The sequence below is a fragment of the Anabas testudineus genome, chromosome 4 (assembly GCF_900324465.2).
Source record: "Anabas testudineus chromosome 4, fAnaTes1.2, whole genome shotgun sequence".
NCBI classification, from domain to species: domain Eukaryota; kingdom Metazoa; phylum Chordata; class Actinopteri; order Anabantiformes; family Anabantidae; genus Anabas; species Anabas testudineus.
Genome location: NC_046613.1, coordinates 10,737,893 through 10,750,765, shown reverse-complemented (window position 1 = coordinate 10,750,765; position 12,873 = coordinate 10,737,893). Strand labels below are relative to the sequence as shown.

At 39.2% G+C, this 12,873-nt stretch overlaps 3 protein-coding genes across 5 annotated transcripts; all 3 read right to left on the bottom strand.

Moving 5' to 3' along the window:
• elovl8b (ELOVL fatty acid elongase 8b) lies at positions 1-2,751 on the bottom strand. The gene is made up of 8 exons (XM_026345438.1): positions 2,411-2,751; positions 2,092-2,149; positions 1,640-1,827; positions 1,461-1,541; positions 1,309-1,365; positions 1,106-1,220; positions 333-460; positions 1-247 (listed from the first exon to the last, which is right to left on the bottom strand). The coding sequence occupies exons 2-8, from the start codon at positions 2,147-2,149 to the stop codon at positions 83-85; spliced, it is 792 nt and encodes a 263-aa protein (XP_026201223.1). The 5' UTR covers positions 2,411-2,751; the 3' UTR covers positions 1-82.
• Positions 2,752-2,848: 97 nt separating this feature from the next.
• On the bottom strand, positions 2,849-6,799 carry mutyh (mutY DNA glycosylase). 3 transcript variants are annotated; one of them, XM_026345434.1, is made up of 15 exons: positions 6,659-6,799; positions 6,299-6,429; positions 5,952-5,991; positions 5,794-5,867; positions 5,509-5,550; positions 5,352-5,423; positions 5,010-5,123; positions 4,819-4,916; positions 4,567-4,711; positions 4,387-4,474; positions 4,135-4,317; positions 3,808-3,953; positions 3,570-3,719; positions 3,290-3,340; positions 2,849-3,185 (listed from the first exon to the last, which is right to left on the bottom strand). In XM_026345434.1, the coding sequence occupies exons 1-15, from the start codon at positions 6,741-6,743 to the stop codon at positions 3,039-3,041; spliced, it is 1,566 nt and encodes a 521-aa protein (XP_026201219.1). In that variant the 5' UTR covers positions 6,744-6,799; the 3' UTR covers positions 2,849-3,038. The 3 variants fall into 3 exon arrangements, with proteins under 3 accessions (XP_026201219.1, XP_026201220.1, XP_026201221.1); XM_026345435.1 differs by lacking the exon at positions 6,659-6,799 and adding an exon at positions 6,545-6,635; XM_026345436.1 differs by lacking the exons at positions 5,952-5,991; positions 6,299-6,429; positions 6,659-6,799 and having other exon boundaries at positions 5,750-5,882.
• Positions 6,800-7,911: 1,112 nt separating this feature from the next.
• armh1 (armadillo like helical domain containing 1) lies at positions 7,912-11,910 on the bottom strand. The gene is made up of 11 exons (XM_026345437.1): positions 11,540-11,910; positions 10,486-10,554; positions 10,222-10,388; positions 9,803-9,999; positions 9,552-9,636; positions 9,288-9,401; positions 9,057-9,129; positions 8,732-8,861; positions 8,289-8,366; positions 8,102-8,183; positions 7,912-8,007 (listed from the first exon to the last, which is right to left on the bottom strand). The coding sequence occupies exons 1-11, from the start codon at positions 11,743-11,745 to the stop codon at positions 7,973-7,975; spliced, it is 1,236 nt and encodes a 411-aa protein (XP_026201222.1). The 5' UTR covers positions 11,746-11,910; the 3' UTR covers positions 7,912-7,972.
• Between the last annotated feature and the right edge of the window lie 963 nt (positions 11,911-12,873).

Below are 12,873 nucleotides of genomic sequence, written 5' to 3'. Positions count from 1 at the left end.
TTGCACCTGTGTGGAAGCATCTGCATTGTACATGTGTCTCCACTCATTTTTATTATTCGATGTTCGATTGTGCGTGTCGATCTTATTTCTGCTTCTTCGTGTTCAGGTAGCTCTGATAATAGAAGTTACTGAAGAGGATGATGAGGGTGATGCAGTAACTAAACACCAACATGTTCATGCTGTCGGGGAAGTCGCACTCTGCAAACAGGTTGTAGCCTGTGTGCAGGAGAAACAGCAGAAACTGCACCTGGAGAAGCAGCAGACGAAGTTCAGACCCCTTCAAGTTACTTCTCAAACGTACTGTGAGCAAATGTAATTCACGAGCCACTCACCAGCTGCAGAGACGTTAGGTATCGTTTCCACCACAGGTACTTCTGCATGTGGGGCCCGATGGCAGCCAGGCCGTAGTAAGAGTACATCACAACGTGGACGAAGGTGTTGACGAGGCCGATGAAGAACGCTGCAGAAAACGTACAAACATTACTGCTGTGTGGTTTAATCTAATACAAAACAATGTGACTTTATTCTCATCATAATCAGCTGTCACATTTACTCTGATGTTGCATCCATTAGCATATGTCCTGTTGGGTTATTTTCACATAGTCTTTAACAACATCAGACTTTAGAGTGCTCAGACACCTCTCAGCATCTTTAAAACCCAAATCCAAAAATCCTGTTTCGGAATCAAAATAGTTTAAAGTACAATAAATACCAGCACAAATGATAAACTCTTTCAATAAATTAATATAATAATTATATTAAATTCAAGTTTAATGTCTTGCTGAACAGCATTTTCATATTCAATATACTATATGTTTTATTGTCTATCAAAGCCCATTAAAGTATAAAAACAACATACAGTATGTATTAGTTTGTTTCTATCATGTAAAACTGTCAAAATATTAAGTTCCATGATCTAAAAAGGTTAAATAGTCCATTCAGCTTTTAGCAAATGTTACTCCAACTGAAGGAAACAGTGCATTTGTTGGGGAACTTCTTTTCAGTGTGTGTCAACACAACCGGTCGCTCTAGTTTACTGCAGCAGGATGGTGTCTTCATCAGCTCGACGTCAGTTCTGTCCTTTTATGACACAGTTGGTACTTACATTGTCCTCCAGCCACATACTTGATCCCCAACCACCAGTTGAAGATCATGGGGCCGTGATGGTAGATGTGAAGGAACGTCAGCTGATTGTTCTTCTTCCTCAGGATAAAGAACAGCTGTTCGTACAGAGAGAGAGAGAGAGATGAGTTACAGCACGTGCAGCATCCCACTCTGTTATGGGAACAGTTTTCTATTTGTTCGTACCGTGTCGCTGAGCTCTATGACCTTGGAGAAGAAAAACCACCAGCAGACTGCGGCCATCTGAGGAAATCACATGACATAAAGAGAGTTTTACACATTATAATAATGCAAAAGACAATAACTTGAGCTTGTGATCGGCCAATCAGGACACTCACCCTCATCGCCAGGGGGCTGGAGCTGTAGTCTACAGGCTGGCAGAGGTAGCTGTACTTTGAGAGCCAGGATGTGACCAGGAACTGGAAGAAATCAGCACCGTTAGAGCCGGGCGGGTCAGGTTAAAGGTCAACGTGTTATTTATTTGGGTTTTCGTGCTAAAACTGCACAAGAAGCAGACCTCGTAGAACATGTAGGCGGACAGGCCGACCATGGAGAAGTTGTAAACGATGAGAACGGCTTTCAGGTCCACTGGCTGCCTGTGCTTCATCAGACGAGGTCCAGCCCAGACCACAGCCAGGTAAACCAGGAAGATGAGGGCCACTGGGACGGGCGAGTGGACCAGCAGCCAGGGGTCAGTCCTCTTGTCTGGAAGAGGATGAAGCTCAAACTTCATATCAAACGACTAGTTGTAGTTGTTCATGTACACAGCTTGTGTTGCTCTGTGGAGCTGAACACATGACACAGACAAAGGGCTCTCCCTCCCACTCCCATATGTCCACATCAGAGACTGTAGCAAGTTAATATCATGATAAAGCAGCAGGATGGAGATGTGGAGATGCACGAACCAAGTGCAGAAGAGCTGCAGCTCATTAAATATTAAATATTAAATATTAAATATCACAGTCATACCTCCGAGCTCCACTATCTTCTGATGCACAGATTGGACCCTTTGCCATAGAGAAGCCATCTGGAAACAGAACTCAGCCGAAAAAATATTTTTAAAAAAATAAAATAAAAAAAAGAAAGAAAAGAGGTCTTAAATCCGAAGCATTCAAAGAAATAAATACATTTATAAAAAAGCTGCCTTGCAAACGGGACGAGGAGCAGGAAGCAGCAGAGTCGACGGGGCTCGACCTTTGGACGCAGGCTGGTAAAACAATCACCGACAGAGTTCAACCCCAGGACAAGCTGGAAAAAAAAAAACCACACTGAAGTAACTAAAGATCACCTTCAGAGCTCGACCCGTGTTTGTTTGAGTTTGTTCTGAACCAGGTGGAGAAGTCAGCGAGGAGCCGTCGGATCACTTCCTGGTTCTTCCGGCTGTGGGACTGTTCGTCGCCGCAGCGCAGCAGAGGAAACAGTTTGAGGAACCACGAAACCGACTGTTTCACTGCGATCTCAACTTTTTAGTGAACACATTTGTCGCTGCCATTCGTGCACATGACTCCCTGCACTTGCACAACAGGTTTGATGTGAAGCACAAAGCGCTGGCGAAGCTTCTTTTCTGCTCTGTGACATGAACCAGCTCCACTTGTTCTAATGAACTGTGTGTTATTTCCAAACGAGCTCCACTTAAATTGACTTTAATTTTATTTTCAACATGTAGCATATGGACATAAACATGTTATTACCTACTGCTTATGACACAACAGTCATAAGTCTGTGATGTAGTGGTAAAAATGATTTATTAACTAACAGACTACAGAAATACAGTATTGTTTAAAAAGGTGAATTTGTAGTTTGGTGTTCAACAGCCGTCCCATCAGAACACTTTTTAATGGCATCTTGTATTTAATTAGCTCAGATGAGTCCTTCCTACTTTAATTGTACTGTACAGTACTGGTGCCGGACCTCCACTAAGAAGACGATTCCTCCTTCACTGTCTTGAAGAAGGAGCTGAGCGACAGCTGCCTGCTGCTTTTTGCTCCACTCAGTTTGATCTTCTTTGACTTCTGCGCTGTCTGGTCATTTTTTATTCTGGTGTTTTTTTGCTTCTTTCCATCCTGTGTTCAAAGAACAGAAACAGGCGACACATGTCATACTGGATTAGTATGGAGTTGTTCAATAAAGCACGTTTTTGTAATGGACACATGCACAAAGTACACACCTTAGATGTTTGCTCTTCTTTATTCTCCATAGAATCATAAAGCTTTAAAATCTGTGGAAGAGTCGACATGTTGAGCTCATCAACACAAACTCCATTACAAATGCTCAGTTCATTATATTTTTATTTATCTGTGTACAGTTACTACTTCAGCTTCAGATGTGGATCAGCTGCAACTTGCAGTGTGATATCAGACAAAACTGAACTTAAAATCCCCGATGCCGTGCAGAGTCCTACTTGTGCTAACAGCCATCCACACGCTGCATGTGGACGATACACAAACCTTTTTCACTCCTGTGGATACGGCAGCTTCCTGCAGGGCGGATCTGGTGAGCCACTGCGCGTTGCCCGTCTGCGTTTGTGTGTCACTGTCCTTCAAACACACGCTGTGAACCACATAAGTCTGGTGGATGTGGGAGAAGATGTGAACCACCTGCAAAGTGAGTCAGCGAGAGCGGTTGCACAAAAAGAGATGACGTGAGAGGCGTGAAGTGTTGAAGTGCGTTAACGTTGCTGCTTACCTCTCCCACATACTGGAACAGGCTCTCAGTCAAATGGGTTCCCAGTATCGTCCTGAGCTCAGCGCAGAGTGCCCTCTTCTGTTGGACCTCGGAGTTCTCACCCTCTACCAGAAGACCTGGAAACTCCCACAAACCTGCCAACAAACCTTTTCAACAGGTTATATTTAAATGAGTTATATTGTTAATAGATCTCATTTTAAATTTGAAATCATTGCTCAAATATTACATTTATCCAACTGAACTATTTCTCTAATCTAAACTCACTCGCATCTCTATGTTGAGCATTCATGATGCTCAGCGCCTCAAACGGACCATCAGGATACTGACCTTTGTTTGGTCTCTGTCTGAGCAGGTACTCCTCCTCTCCCTGCTGTCCAGGTCTCGCCACCACACAGGTCAGAGTTCGCTCCACACGGGGTGGCTTCTTCGCCGGCTTGCTGGGGAAGTTCTGAACACCCAACTCGTCGACCCAGGGCTCGGAGGGGCACAGCTGACATGTTTCACTGCTCACTGAGTAATTTAAAGTAATTTAATATCACGACACGTGTCTGAAGGAGAGAAATGAGGAGGAACACTTACTGCAGTCTTCTATATCAGGCAGGGCTGAAGCTTTCCTACTCAGCTTCCCCAAGAGTTTCTTGGAGTTTTGCTCTTGTTTGACGTGAACCTGCACAGACACATCACGTAAGAGCGCGCCCACTTTAATCCAAGACATAAATAATGTTACTGTAGCTCTGACTAAACTGAAGCAGTACCTACTTTGCGGAAAGCGTGGCAGTGAGGCTGAACAGGACACTGGCTGCAGAGCGGCCCTTTAGGTGTACAGACTCGGGCTCCCAGCTCCATCATGGCCTGGTTGAAGTCTCCCGGTCTCTCTGGATCCACCAGTGTGTTGGCCAGACCCCTGAAACGAAACATTTAAAAACAAACATTAAATCATTGCGCTAACGTTACATTTGCTCAATTTACTCCAGTATAAATTACTGGGAACTAGTTCGGAGATGATCTCACCAAAGTGCTTCTGTCACTGCAGCACTTGTGCTGTCAGCGCCGATGGCCCTCAGACGACACAAAACCCGAATCACATTGCCATCCACAGCTCCCGTAACCTAGGCAACAGGCATCATTTCCATCGTCAGTGAAAACACTGAGACACTGTGGTTATGAAGCTCTGGTGCAGGTGTGCGAGTCCAATGACCAACCTGTCCCAGTGCAATCGAGCCTACAGCTGCAGCAGTGTAGCGTCCCACTCCGGGCAGCTGTTTCAGCAGGCTGTCGACTGTCTGAGGCATCTGTCCCCTCAGCTCTGTCACCACCTTAGAGAACAGGAACACAATCAATTGTGTGCAACACAACATGTCATTGTCTGTTGGTCTGAGCTGCACAACTCCTCACACCACACAGTGAGACACCAATTAGTTATAACTACACACTATTTCAAGAGGTGGATCACTTCATCAGATCTTTGTAAATTAAATCCTGAGTAATTTAAGAAGGCTTCAGTTAAAACTACAAACTTTTAATGTCATGCTGTGAAATACAACCTTCAGAGCTCCTTCATGGAGTCTTTTTCCACGGGAGTAGTAGCCAAGGCCAGCCCACATCTGGTTCACTTCCTACTTACAGACGAGATTCAAATGAGAAATGAACATTTAAAAACGTCACTTTATAATCACCATAATTGCTGCTTGTAGTTCTCACCTCTAGTGTGGCATCTGCAAGATCCTGCACCGTGGGCCACCGCTGGAACACAACAAAGTAAGAGGTTCAGTTTTATCTGATCACATTTAACATGATGTCCAGGAAAGTTGGGACTGTTTCTAAAACAGACAAACTATTTTAAACATACTTCTTTCCCAACTCTGAATGTGCAGGTATCAAATTCTGAATTTACTTATATTTACAAAATAAAAGTGAGTTGCATTTTAGAGAAGGTCCCAACCTGTCTGGAAATTGGTTTGTAGAACACAAACATGCAACGTCTACCTTCATCCATCTGTTGTAGTAATCTCTGACTGTGGCAACCTGAGTCTGTTGCAGCATGATTTCTGAAACCCACACTGGAAAAGAGAGGAAACTGTCTCGTAACACGTGTGAGCAGTAGTTAAGAAATATTTTAATTTGTCAAGAAAATGCTTTGTCACCTGCATATGTCCTGATGTTGACGTCTGGTTCCGTTTCAGCCTGTCAGACAGTTTTATTAATTTTCTCATGAACAATCACCACAATATTTTACAGAGTCCTCAGTGTCTGTGTTAATTTAGTTTATAAGATTTTATGTCTATTAAGATTTAAAATACCAATAAAAATGGTGGGAAAAGTTATTTGTGTATCCTGGAGTTAAGATATGACTGAACAAACCTACTAAAAGTTTCATATCCATGTTAAAAAAAATAATTCTGATTGTGGTGTGTTTGTCTCCAGACTTTCTGACACCAAGGTGTCTTCTCAGAACCAGTAAAATAAAATGTGTGTGTGTGTTTTATTTTACCACAGTCCTCCATGGCAGCTCTCTCTTCTCCTTATCATACCAGTTCAGGAGCTGAGAACGCAGCAGCACAACATGAGCCGGATCAGAGAAAGTGTGGTAAGTGCAGGGTGAGGCAGCACTAGAGGTTTTCTCTGGAAGATAGACAAACAAACAAACAAAGAAGTAATCAAATATTCTACCTAACGCCCTAGGAAGACTCAGATTTCTGTTGTTATATACTCATAGTAAGACTTTTAATGTTGTTGCCTTCTGTACAATGTAAGTTTATCTGTGACATGAACTAGCACACAGGTAAATACACCACCTGACAAAGATGTGTGACTTGTACATAACTCCTCGATAACATCAACCTGTCTCTACCTTCTTTCACAGATGTCGTTGACCTCTTTCGCTTCCGTTTCGCGGTTTCTGACATTTCCAGTCCGACTCCTTTTCCTTTGTTCATCACTGAACGTAACCTGCTCACAGTTAAAAACCTGTCTCCGCAGCACGATCAGCTTTGTTTACCTCATGGAGTCTTTTTGACTCCCGCCACGTTCGGCGTCACGACGCATCCAATCAGGTACCGGGAATCAACGTGCGTAATACGACGTCATATCCGCTGGGCGGGTCACGTCGACGCCAGTGTTTGGCGGCAGCTTCAACATGTGGAGAATAAAACATCCAGATTAGTTTTTATCCTCTGTTAACAAATGTATTCAACTGATAAATAACAGGGATTGTGATTTTATATGGAGGACACGGAAATGTTTACAGGAAATGTGCCAAACAATAAGACATTCATGTTTAACTAGTCTGGAGACATGAAGACCTCTTGCTAAGGTGGGATTTTCATGTTCTTAATTATTGCTAGCTGTTGAATAAATATCACTTTAGTCCACATACATATCTTTACATCAGCTTTCAACTCAGACAGAAAACAACAACCAGAAAAAGATCCACACCAACACAAATACAAAATAACATCAATACAAAAAAAAACTGAATATGTAAGTTGGATGAAAATAGGTCAATAATAATGGTCCACAGAGGAATGACAGCAAATACATAACATAAATAATGATTCCTTCATGTTGCTGCCCCAGCAGACTACAGCATAGAGGACAACACTGGCCACCACAGATTCATAGATCATCTGCAGCATGGTGCTGTATACCTGAAGTCTGAGGTATACAGGGTGAAGAGGAAGGGAGACAGAACTGTGCCCTGTGGTGCACCTGTGCTATAGACACACAGTTCTGCAGGCCGGCGTAATGTGGGCGGTTGGTGAGGTGATCCATGATCCATTGAATAAGGGTGAAATAAGAGTGTCAACCTGCATGTTTTTTAATTTCACTCCCAGCAGTGCAGGCCGGGTGGTGTTAAATGCACTGGAGAAATTAAAGAACATAAGGCCCCTGGTTTGTCCAGGTGGGTGTAGGTGTGATGGAGCAGATGTACGATGGCATCATTCACTCCAAAATGGAGTTGATGTAAAGCCGTTGTACACCATGTACAGTTTAATTTGGACTATTATTGACTATCATTGTCATTACTTGACTTTTTATTTAAAATAACCCAAATTCAAAAACCTCCCACATGTAATAGCAGATAAGAAATTAAGGCAGCAAATGTAACAAGTACAATTCCTTTTATTGACATATTACATAGTTTAGAAAAAGCTTTCTTCTCCTGTCAGCTTTCAGAGTTTTGAAGAGTTCCACCTAAAACTGAAAAACAAAGAGTGGCAAGAAAAACAATTCTTACACAGCAGAGTGAACTGAGAAAAAGACAATTGTTGCCTTTAAAAAGATCAATCATTACCTTCAGTTATGGTGACCTTATTAGATAACAGGATTTCTGCTTGGGATTCATCCATGTTCATGTACAAGGTCTCAGGTTTTTGCTGTAGACAAAGCGTGATTCGATTTGTTAGACTGACTTCTAGACGATTTCACATTGACCTTTTAGCCAATGTTATCATAGTATTTAGTAAATGAATCAAGCCTACCATAAAGGCTGTAAACAGTGTACTGCCCATGACTCTCTGCACATGTTTCTCAATTGCTGGTAAAGAGCGGACAAAGTCCTAGAGAGAGACGAAAGCAGATGTTAAGTGTTGAATGTGCAGTAAATGTCTTTCTGTTCATTACCTTTTGGACTGCATTCATGTTGTGTTCGGTCTTTGCTTATGCTCAGTTTTATGTTTTCTTGTTCCTGTGGGTTATTTTATGTAAAAACAAAACAATAAGGATAAATGGAGCTCAAATTAGTGAGCTGTATTTAAGTATAGCAAATCTTAACTTTAGTTTATCTACAAACTGGATTTTATTAATCTCTCAACTACAGAAGTGTAGCTAAGTGGCAAAGTGGACTGTCTTTGGAAAGCAGTCATGATTGTGTGTGAGCGCGAGTATGTGGAAACTACATGCATCCATACAAAAACATGTGTACCTCCAAGGCCAGACTGGCTTGTACTTGTGCATCAATATGCTCTCTGTTGCCCATGGCATACAGAAGGTTTTGGATCACTCCAAGAGAAAGAAGCTCACGAGAAAGCTCTTGATCATCGTCAGCCAGCAACCTTCAACACATTTAACATAAAAATAATTAATAAATGTAAATCTTTAACGTTTTTCTTTTATTTTATAATAACTTTTAAAAATTGAATTAAAGGTTTTGTCAGTATATTTATTATGTAACAAACCAACAAAATGTGTGTAGATATTATAGATATAGGGTGCATTTACAACATAGAAGCTACACCTAATGACCGGACCGTAAAGCTTTAGCTGCAGCAGCTTGTTGCACAAACACAGGCAACGAACCAGTCATCTTGATCATCTCAGCCTCTGAAATAAAACACATAATACTATAATGTTAATGTGACAAATTAGGGATGCTTTTGTAGTGACTCCATCATCACTACTCTTTTAGTAATAGTTTACCCATTACTCTATATTTTGAGTAAATTCATTCTAATTTTATATCATCATTATCAAAGTGTCACCTGTGCTCTGGTGCTGCTGTACTTCTTCTTTAGTAGGCCTCAGCAGAGCCACCAGGCCACTGAGCAATACTGGTCTCACATCGTAATGCTTCAGGTCTAAGATCAGATTAATAGCTGCCCAACACATAAATTGAAATACACATTATAACACAATGGTCAATCGATCCATTTCAGAGCCAATCCGTACACAACATTGCCAACACACAAATTATATTAAGTGAAAGCAAAGGTTCCCCCAGTGTGGGTTTAGTGTTCTCTGTTTACCTTCATCCTGGACATCCAGGTGCTGGGACCTGAGCACATTCAACAGAGGTTCTACAATGCTGTGATGTGCTGTCTTCAACTTGGACTGAGAATAACAACATTATTCTTAAATTGTACATGTCATAATTTGCTAGGATGTCAGTAAAAATTAAAATTGTTGGTAATAAAAGGTAAAAAAAACTTGTGTTCTGACAATAAATGCTTGTAGTAATATTTGTAATTGTTTGCACCATTAAGGTTTCTGAATTTACCTGCACAGTGCGTAAAGTGTGCAGGACCAGCTGCTGGGCCCTAGGAGAAGTACAGGTCATGAGGGCAATCAGAACTTTGTAGATCTGGTTTTGGTATCCAGGATTTCCATGGGACAGGGAATCCAGCAGGGTCCATGCTGTCTCTTGGGTTTCCTCATTGTTTGACTTGGCCAGACACTCTGCTATGACTCTAACGCCTGCAAGAATGCAAACAAAAAATCAGGGCGAGCTGACATGATGATTCCTACAGTGTTGTACAAGTTCATTTGGTTGGTTCATGTTGATATAGAACCTCTATTTTTTATAAAACCAAAACAACAATCAAACAAAGCTACCGCATACTCTAGGTATATTTCACTGTGTACAATAGGGATACTGTACTGTATGATACAATAAATATTCTTTATTATGGAATTTACCATGACTTTCACAAATAATCTCTTTGTATTTGCGACCAGCATTTGAGACAGTGAGCAGAAGACGCAGAGCTTCTGCCTTGTCCTGCTCTTTGCTCTGAGTGTGGCTCAGGATGTCCAGGAGAGTGAGAACACCTCCATCCTCCAGGAACTCCATCAGATACTGATCACTGAAGAATATTAGAAAGATAGACCACTGAAAAAATACTGAACAGGCCACAGACACAGCATTTTACAGATTATGATACAGTATTTTATTTCACTCACTGGTTTGATGTAGCAAGAAAAATCCATATTGCTTTCAGCTGGAGTCCCAAGTATGTCCCAAACATGTATCTGAATATTGTGTGAAGGACTGAGTCTCAGCTGCATTTAGGTATAAATGTGTCTAAATATGGTGAGAGTATCATCTAAGTTACAATATTAAAAAATGAAAAATGATTATAGTTATTTAAACAAAAACATAAATAATTACATTGTTTTATTCATACATGACAGCATTCAACAATGAACAATGAACAATGACAGGAGAATGGTGATGTGGGTTAAAGCTACTTCAACTTGTGAAAATACTCATTCACTCAAACATTTAGCTATTCATTCATTTTAGCCTTAAATACTCAGACTACAACTTGACTTCACAACTGACAATTTTCAAGGATAGTTGCTGTACGTGGATGTGGATTATCCACCCACATACCAAGAGAGGTGGTCTGGATGTCATTAAAGCAGATATTTAATATTTCTTTTTGTTTGTGGCAAGGTCGCGGGTAGCTAGTGGAATCGATCATTTTTGGCAAACGTACTTGTCTTGGCCTACAGATAATCAAAGGTATGGTGGTTTTCCTGTATGAAAAGACTGAAAGGTGAAAATGGTTAGAAAGTAGATTATTGTAGATTATGGAATCAAATCTATAGTATGTTCAATACTTAATTCAAACCATGGTGCATGGTTCATATGCGTTGCAGGACACCAGCTCTCCTAAAATAAATATGTTTAGTTTAAGCACCTGAAGCTTGTGAGATCTGCTGAAGAGCACTGACACGGTGCTTTGTGGACTGATGTAACTAAGACTGAGCTGTTCAGGGAGATTATAACAACATGTATAGTAAAAATGTATTGTACAGCATGAAAACATCATCCAAACAACAAAGTGTGGTGGATCACTTACTTCAACCAGCACTGTGAATGTTTTATAGGTGTGTTTAAGGGTAATTTACCTTTTCTATTTTATCAAGCCTAAGTTTTTTAAGCAACAGCCTGAGTCCAAGGCCCAGTTGAAGCTACTATCTGTACAAACCACGGCGCAGAGAAGGATACGTGAGTCTCATCCATGTGGTGAGTCGAGCCAGAAAGAGACTGGCAACCTGTGCAAACTGCAGCTCCAGCTCATAAAACGTCTTCCCGGTGTTTTGAGTGACAAAGGTGTTCAACATGCGGCTGCGGACTCCACTGTCACCACGGTCCCAGTCTCGAAGAAAGCCCAGGACCTTTCCGATGTTAGCTTGTTCCTCCTGCGCTGACATGGTGTTTGGACCTCTGCTGTAGTTAACGTTACAACGTTAGCGAACGATTTCATTCATTAATAACGAAGATGAAGTGTTTTCTCTCCAAACGTTGAGCAAAAACATTATAACTCAGGTTTGATAACCTCAACTTGATGTTTAGCGATGTTCAACTAACAGAGAGTTAGCTAGACGTTGCTTAGCAACGCCCCCACAATAACTTGACAACCAGGAAGAAAAAAAGAGGAATAAATAAAAAAAAGGAATAAAAGAAAAAAAAGGAATAAATAAAAAAGAATAATAATAAAAAAAGAATAAAAGAAAAAAAGGAATAAAAGAAAAAAAGGAATAAATAAAAAAAAAGAATAAATAAAAAAAAGGAATAAAAGAAAAAAAAGGAATAAAAGAAAAAAAAGGAATAAATAAAAAAGAATAATAATAAAAAAAGAATAAAAGAAAAAAAGAAAAAAAAAAAAAAGGATAAAAAAAAAGAATAAAAAAAAAAAGAATAAAGAAAAAAAGAATAAAAAAAAGAAAATAAACTAAGAAAAAAGAAAAAAATAAGAAACAGAATAATAAAAAAAGAAATAAAAAAAAGGAATAAAAGAAAAAGGAAAAATAAAAAAGAATAAAAGAAAAAGAATAAATAAAAAAAAAGAAAGAAAAATAAAAAAAGAATAAAAAAAAAGAATAAAAAAAAAAAAGAATAATAATAAAAAAGAATAAAAGAAAAAAAAGGAATAAAAGAAAAAAAGAATAAAAAAAAAAAGGAATAAAAGAAAAAAAAGGAATAAAAGAAAAAAATGAATAAATAAAAAAGAAAGAAAGAAAAAAAAAAGAAAAAAAAAAAAGAAAAAAAAAAAAAAAAAAAAAAAAAAAGAAAAAAAAAAAAAAAAAAAAAAAAAAAAAAAAAGAATAATAATAAAAAGAATAATAAAAAAGAATAATAATAAAAAAGAATAAAAGAAAAAAAAGAATAAAAGAAAAAAAAGGAATAAATAAAAAAGAAAGAAAGAAAAAATAAGAAAAAAAGAATAATAATAAAAAAGAATAATAATAAAAAAAGGAATAAAAGAAAAAAAGGAATAAAAGAAAAAAAGAATAAAAAAAAAGGAATAAATAAAAAAGAAAGAAAGAAAAAAAAAAAGA

Excerpts from the sequence above, each read along its gene's own strand:
- armh1 (XM_026345437.1), bottom strand. The coding sequence starts at position 11,745 with ATGTCAGCGCAGGAGGAACAAGCTAACATCGGAAAGGTCCTGGGCTTT. Across the intron at positions 10,555-11,539 it reads ACCACATGGATGAGACTCAC|ATACATGTTTGGGACATACT; the intron begins GTATCCTTCTCT and ends CACAATATTCAG. Across the intron at positions 8,008-8,101 it reads TAAGGTCACCATAACTGAAG|TTTTAGGTGGAACTCTTCAA; the intron begins GTAATGATTGAT and ends TTTGTTTTTCAG.
- mutyh (XM_026345434.1), bottom strand. The coding sequence starts at position 6,743 with ATGAACAAAGGAAAAGGAGTCGGACTGGAAATGTCAGAAACCGCGAAA. Across the intron at positions 5,868-5,951 it reads CAACATCAGGACATATGCAG|TGTGGGTTTCAGAAATCATG; the intron begins GTGACAAAGCAT and ends TCTCTTTTCCAG. Across the intron at positions 3,341-3,569 it reads TATCCACAGGAGTGAAAAAG|ATTTTAAAGCTTTATGATTC; the intron begins GTTTGTGTATCG and ends ACTCTTCCACAG.
- elovl8b (XM_026345438.1), bottom strand. The coding sequence starts at position 2,149 with ATGGCTTCTCTATGGCAAAGGGTCCAATCTGTGCATCAGAAGATAGTG. Across the intron at positions 1,366-1,460 it reads CCAGCCCCCTGGCGATGAGG|ATGGCCGCAGTCTGCTGGTG; the intron begins GTGAGTGTCCTG and ends TGATTTCCTCAG. Across the intron at positions 461-1,105 it reads GTATGTGGCTGGAGGACAAT|CGTTCTTCATCGGCCTCGTC; the intron begins GTAAGTACCAAC and ends CGTTTTCTGCAG.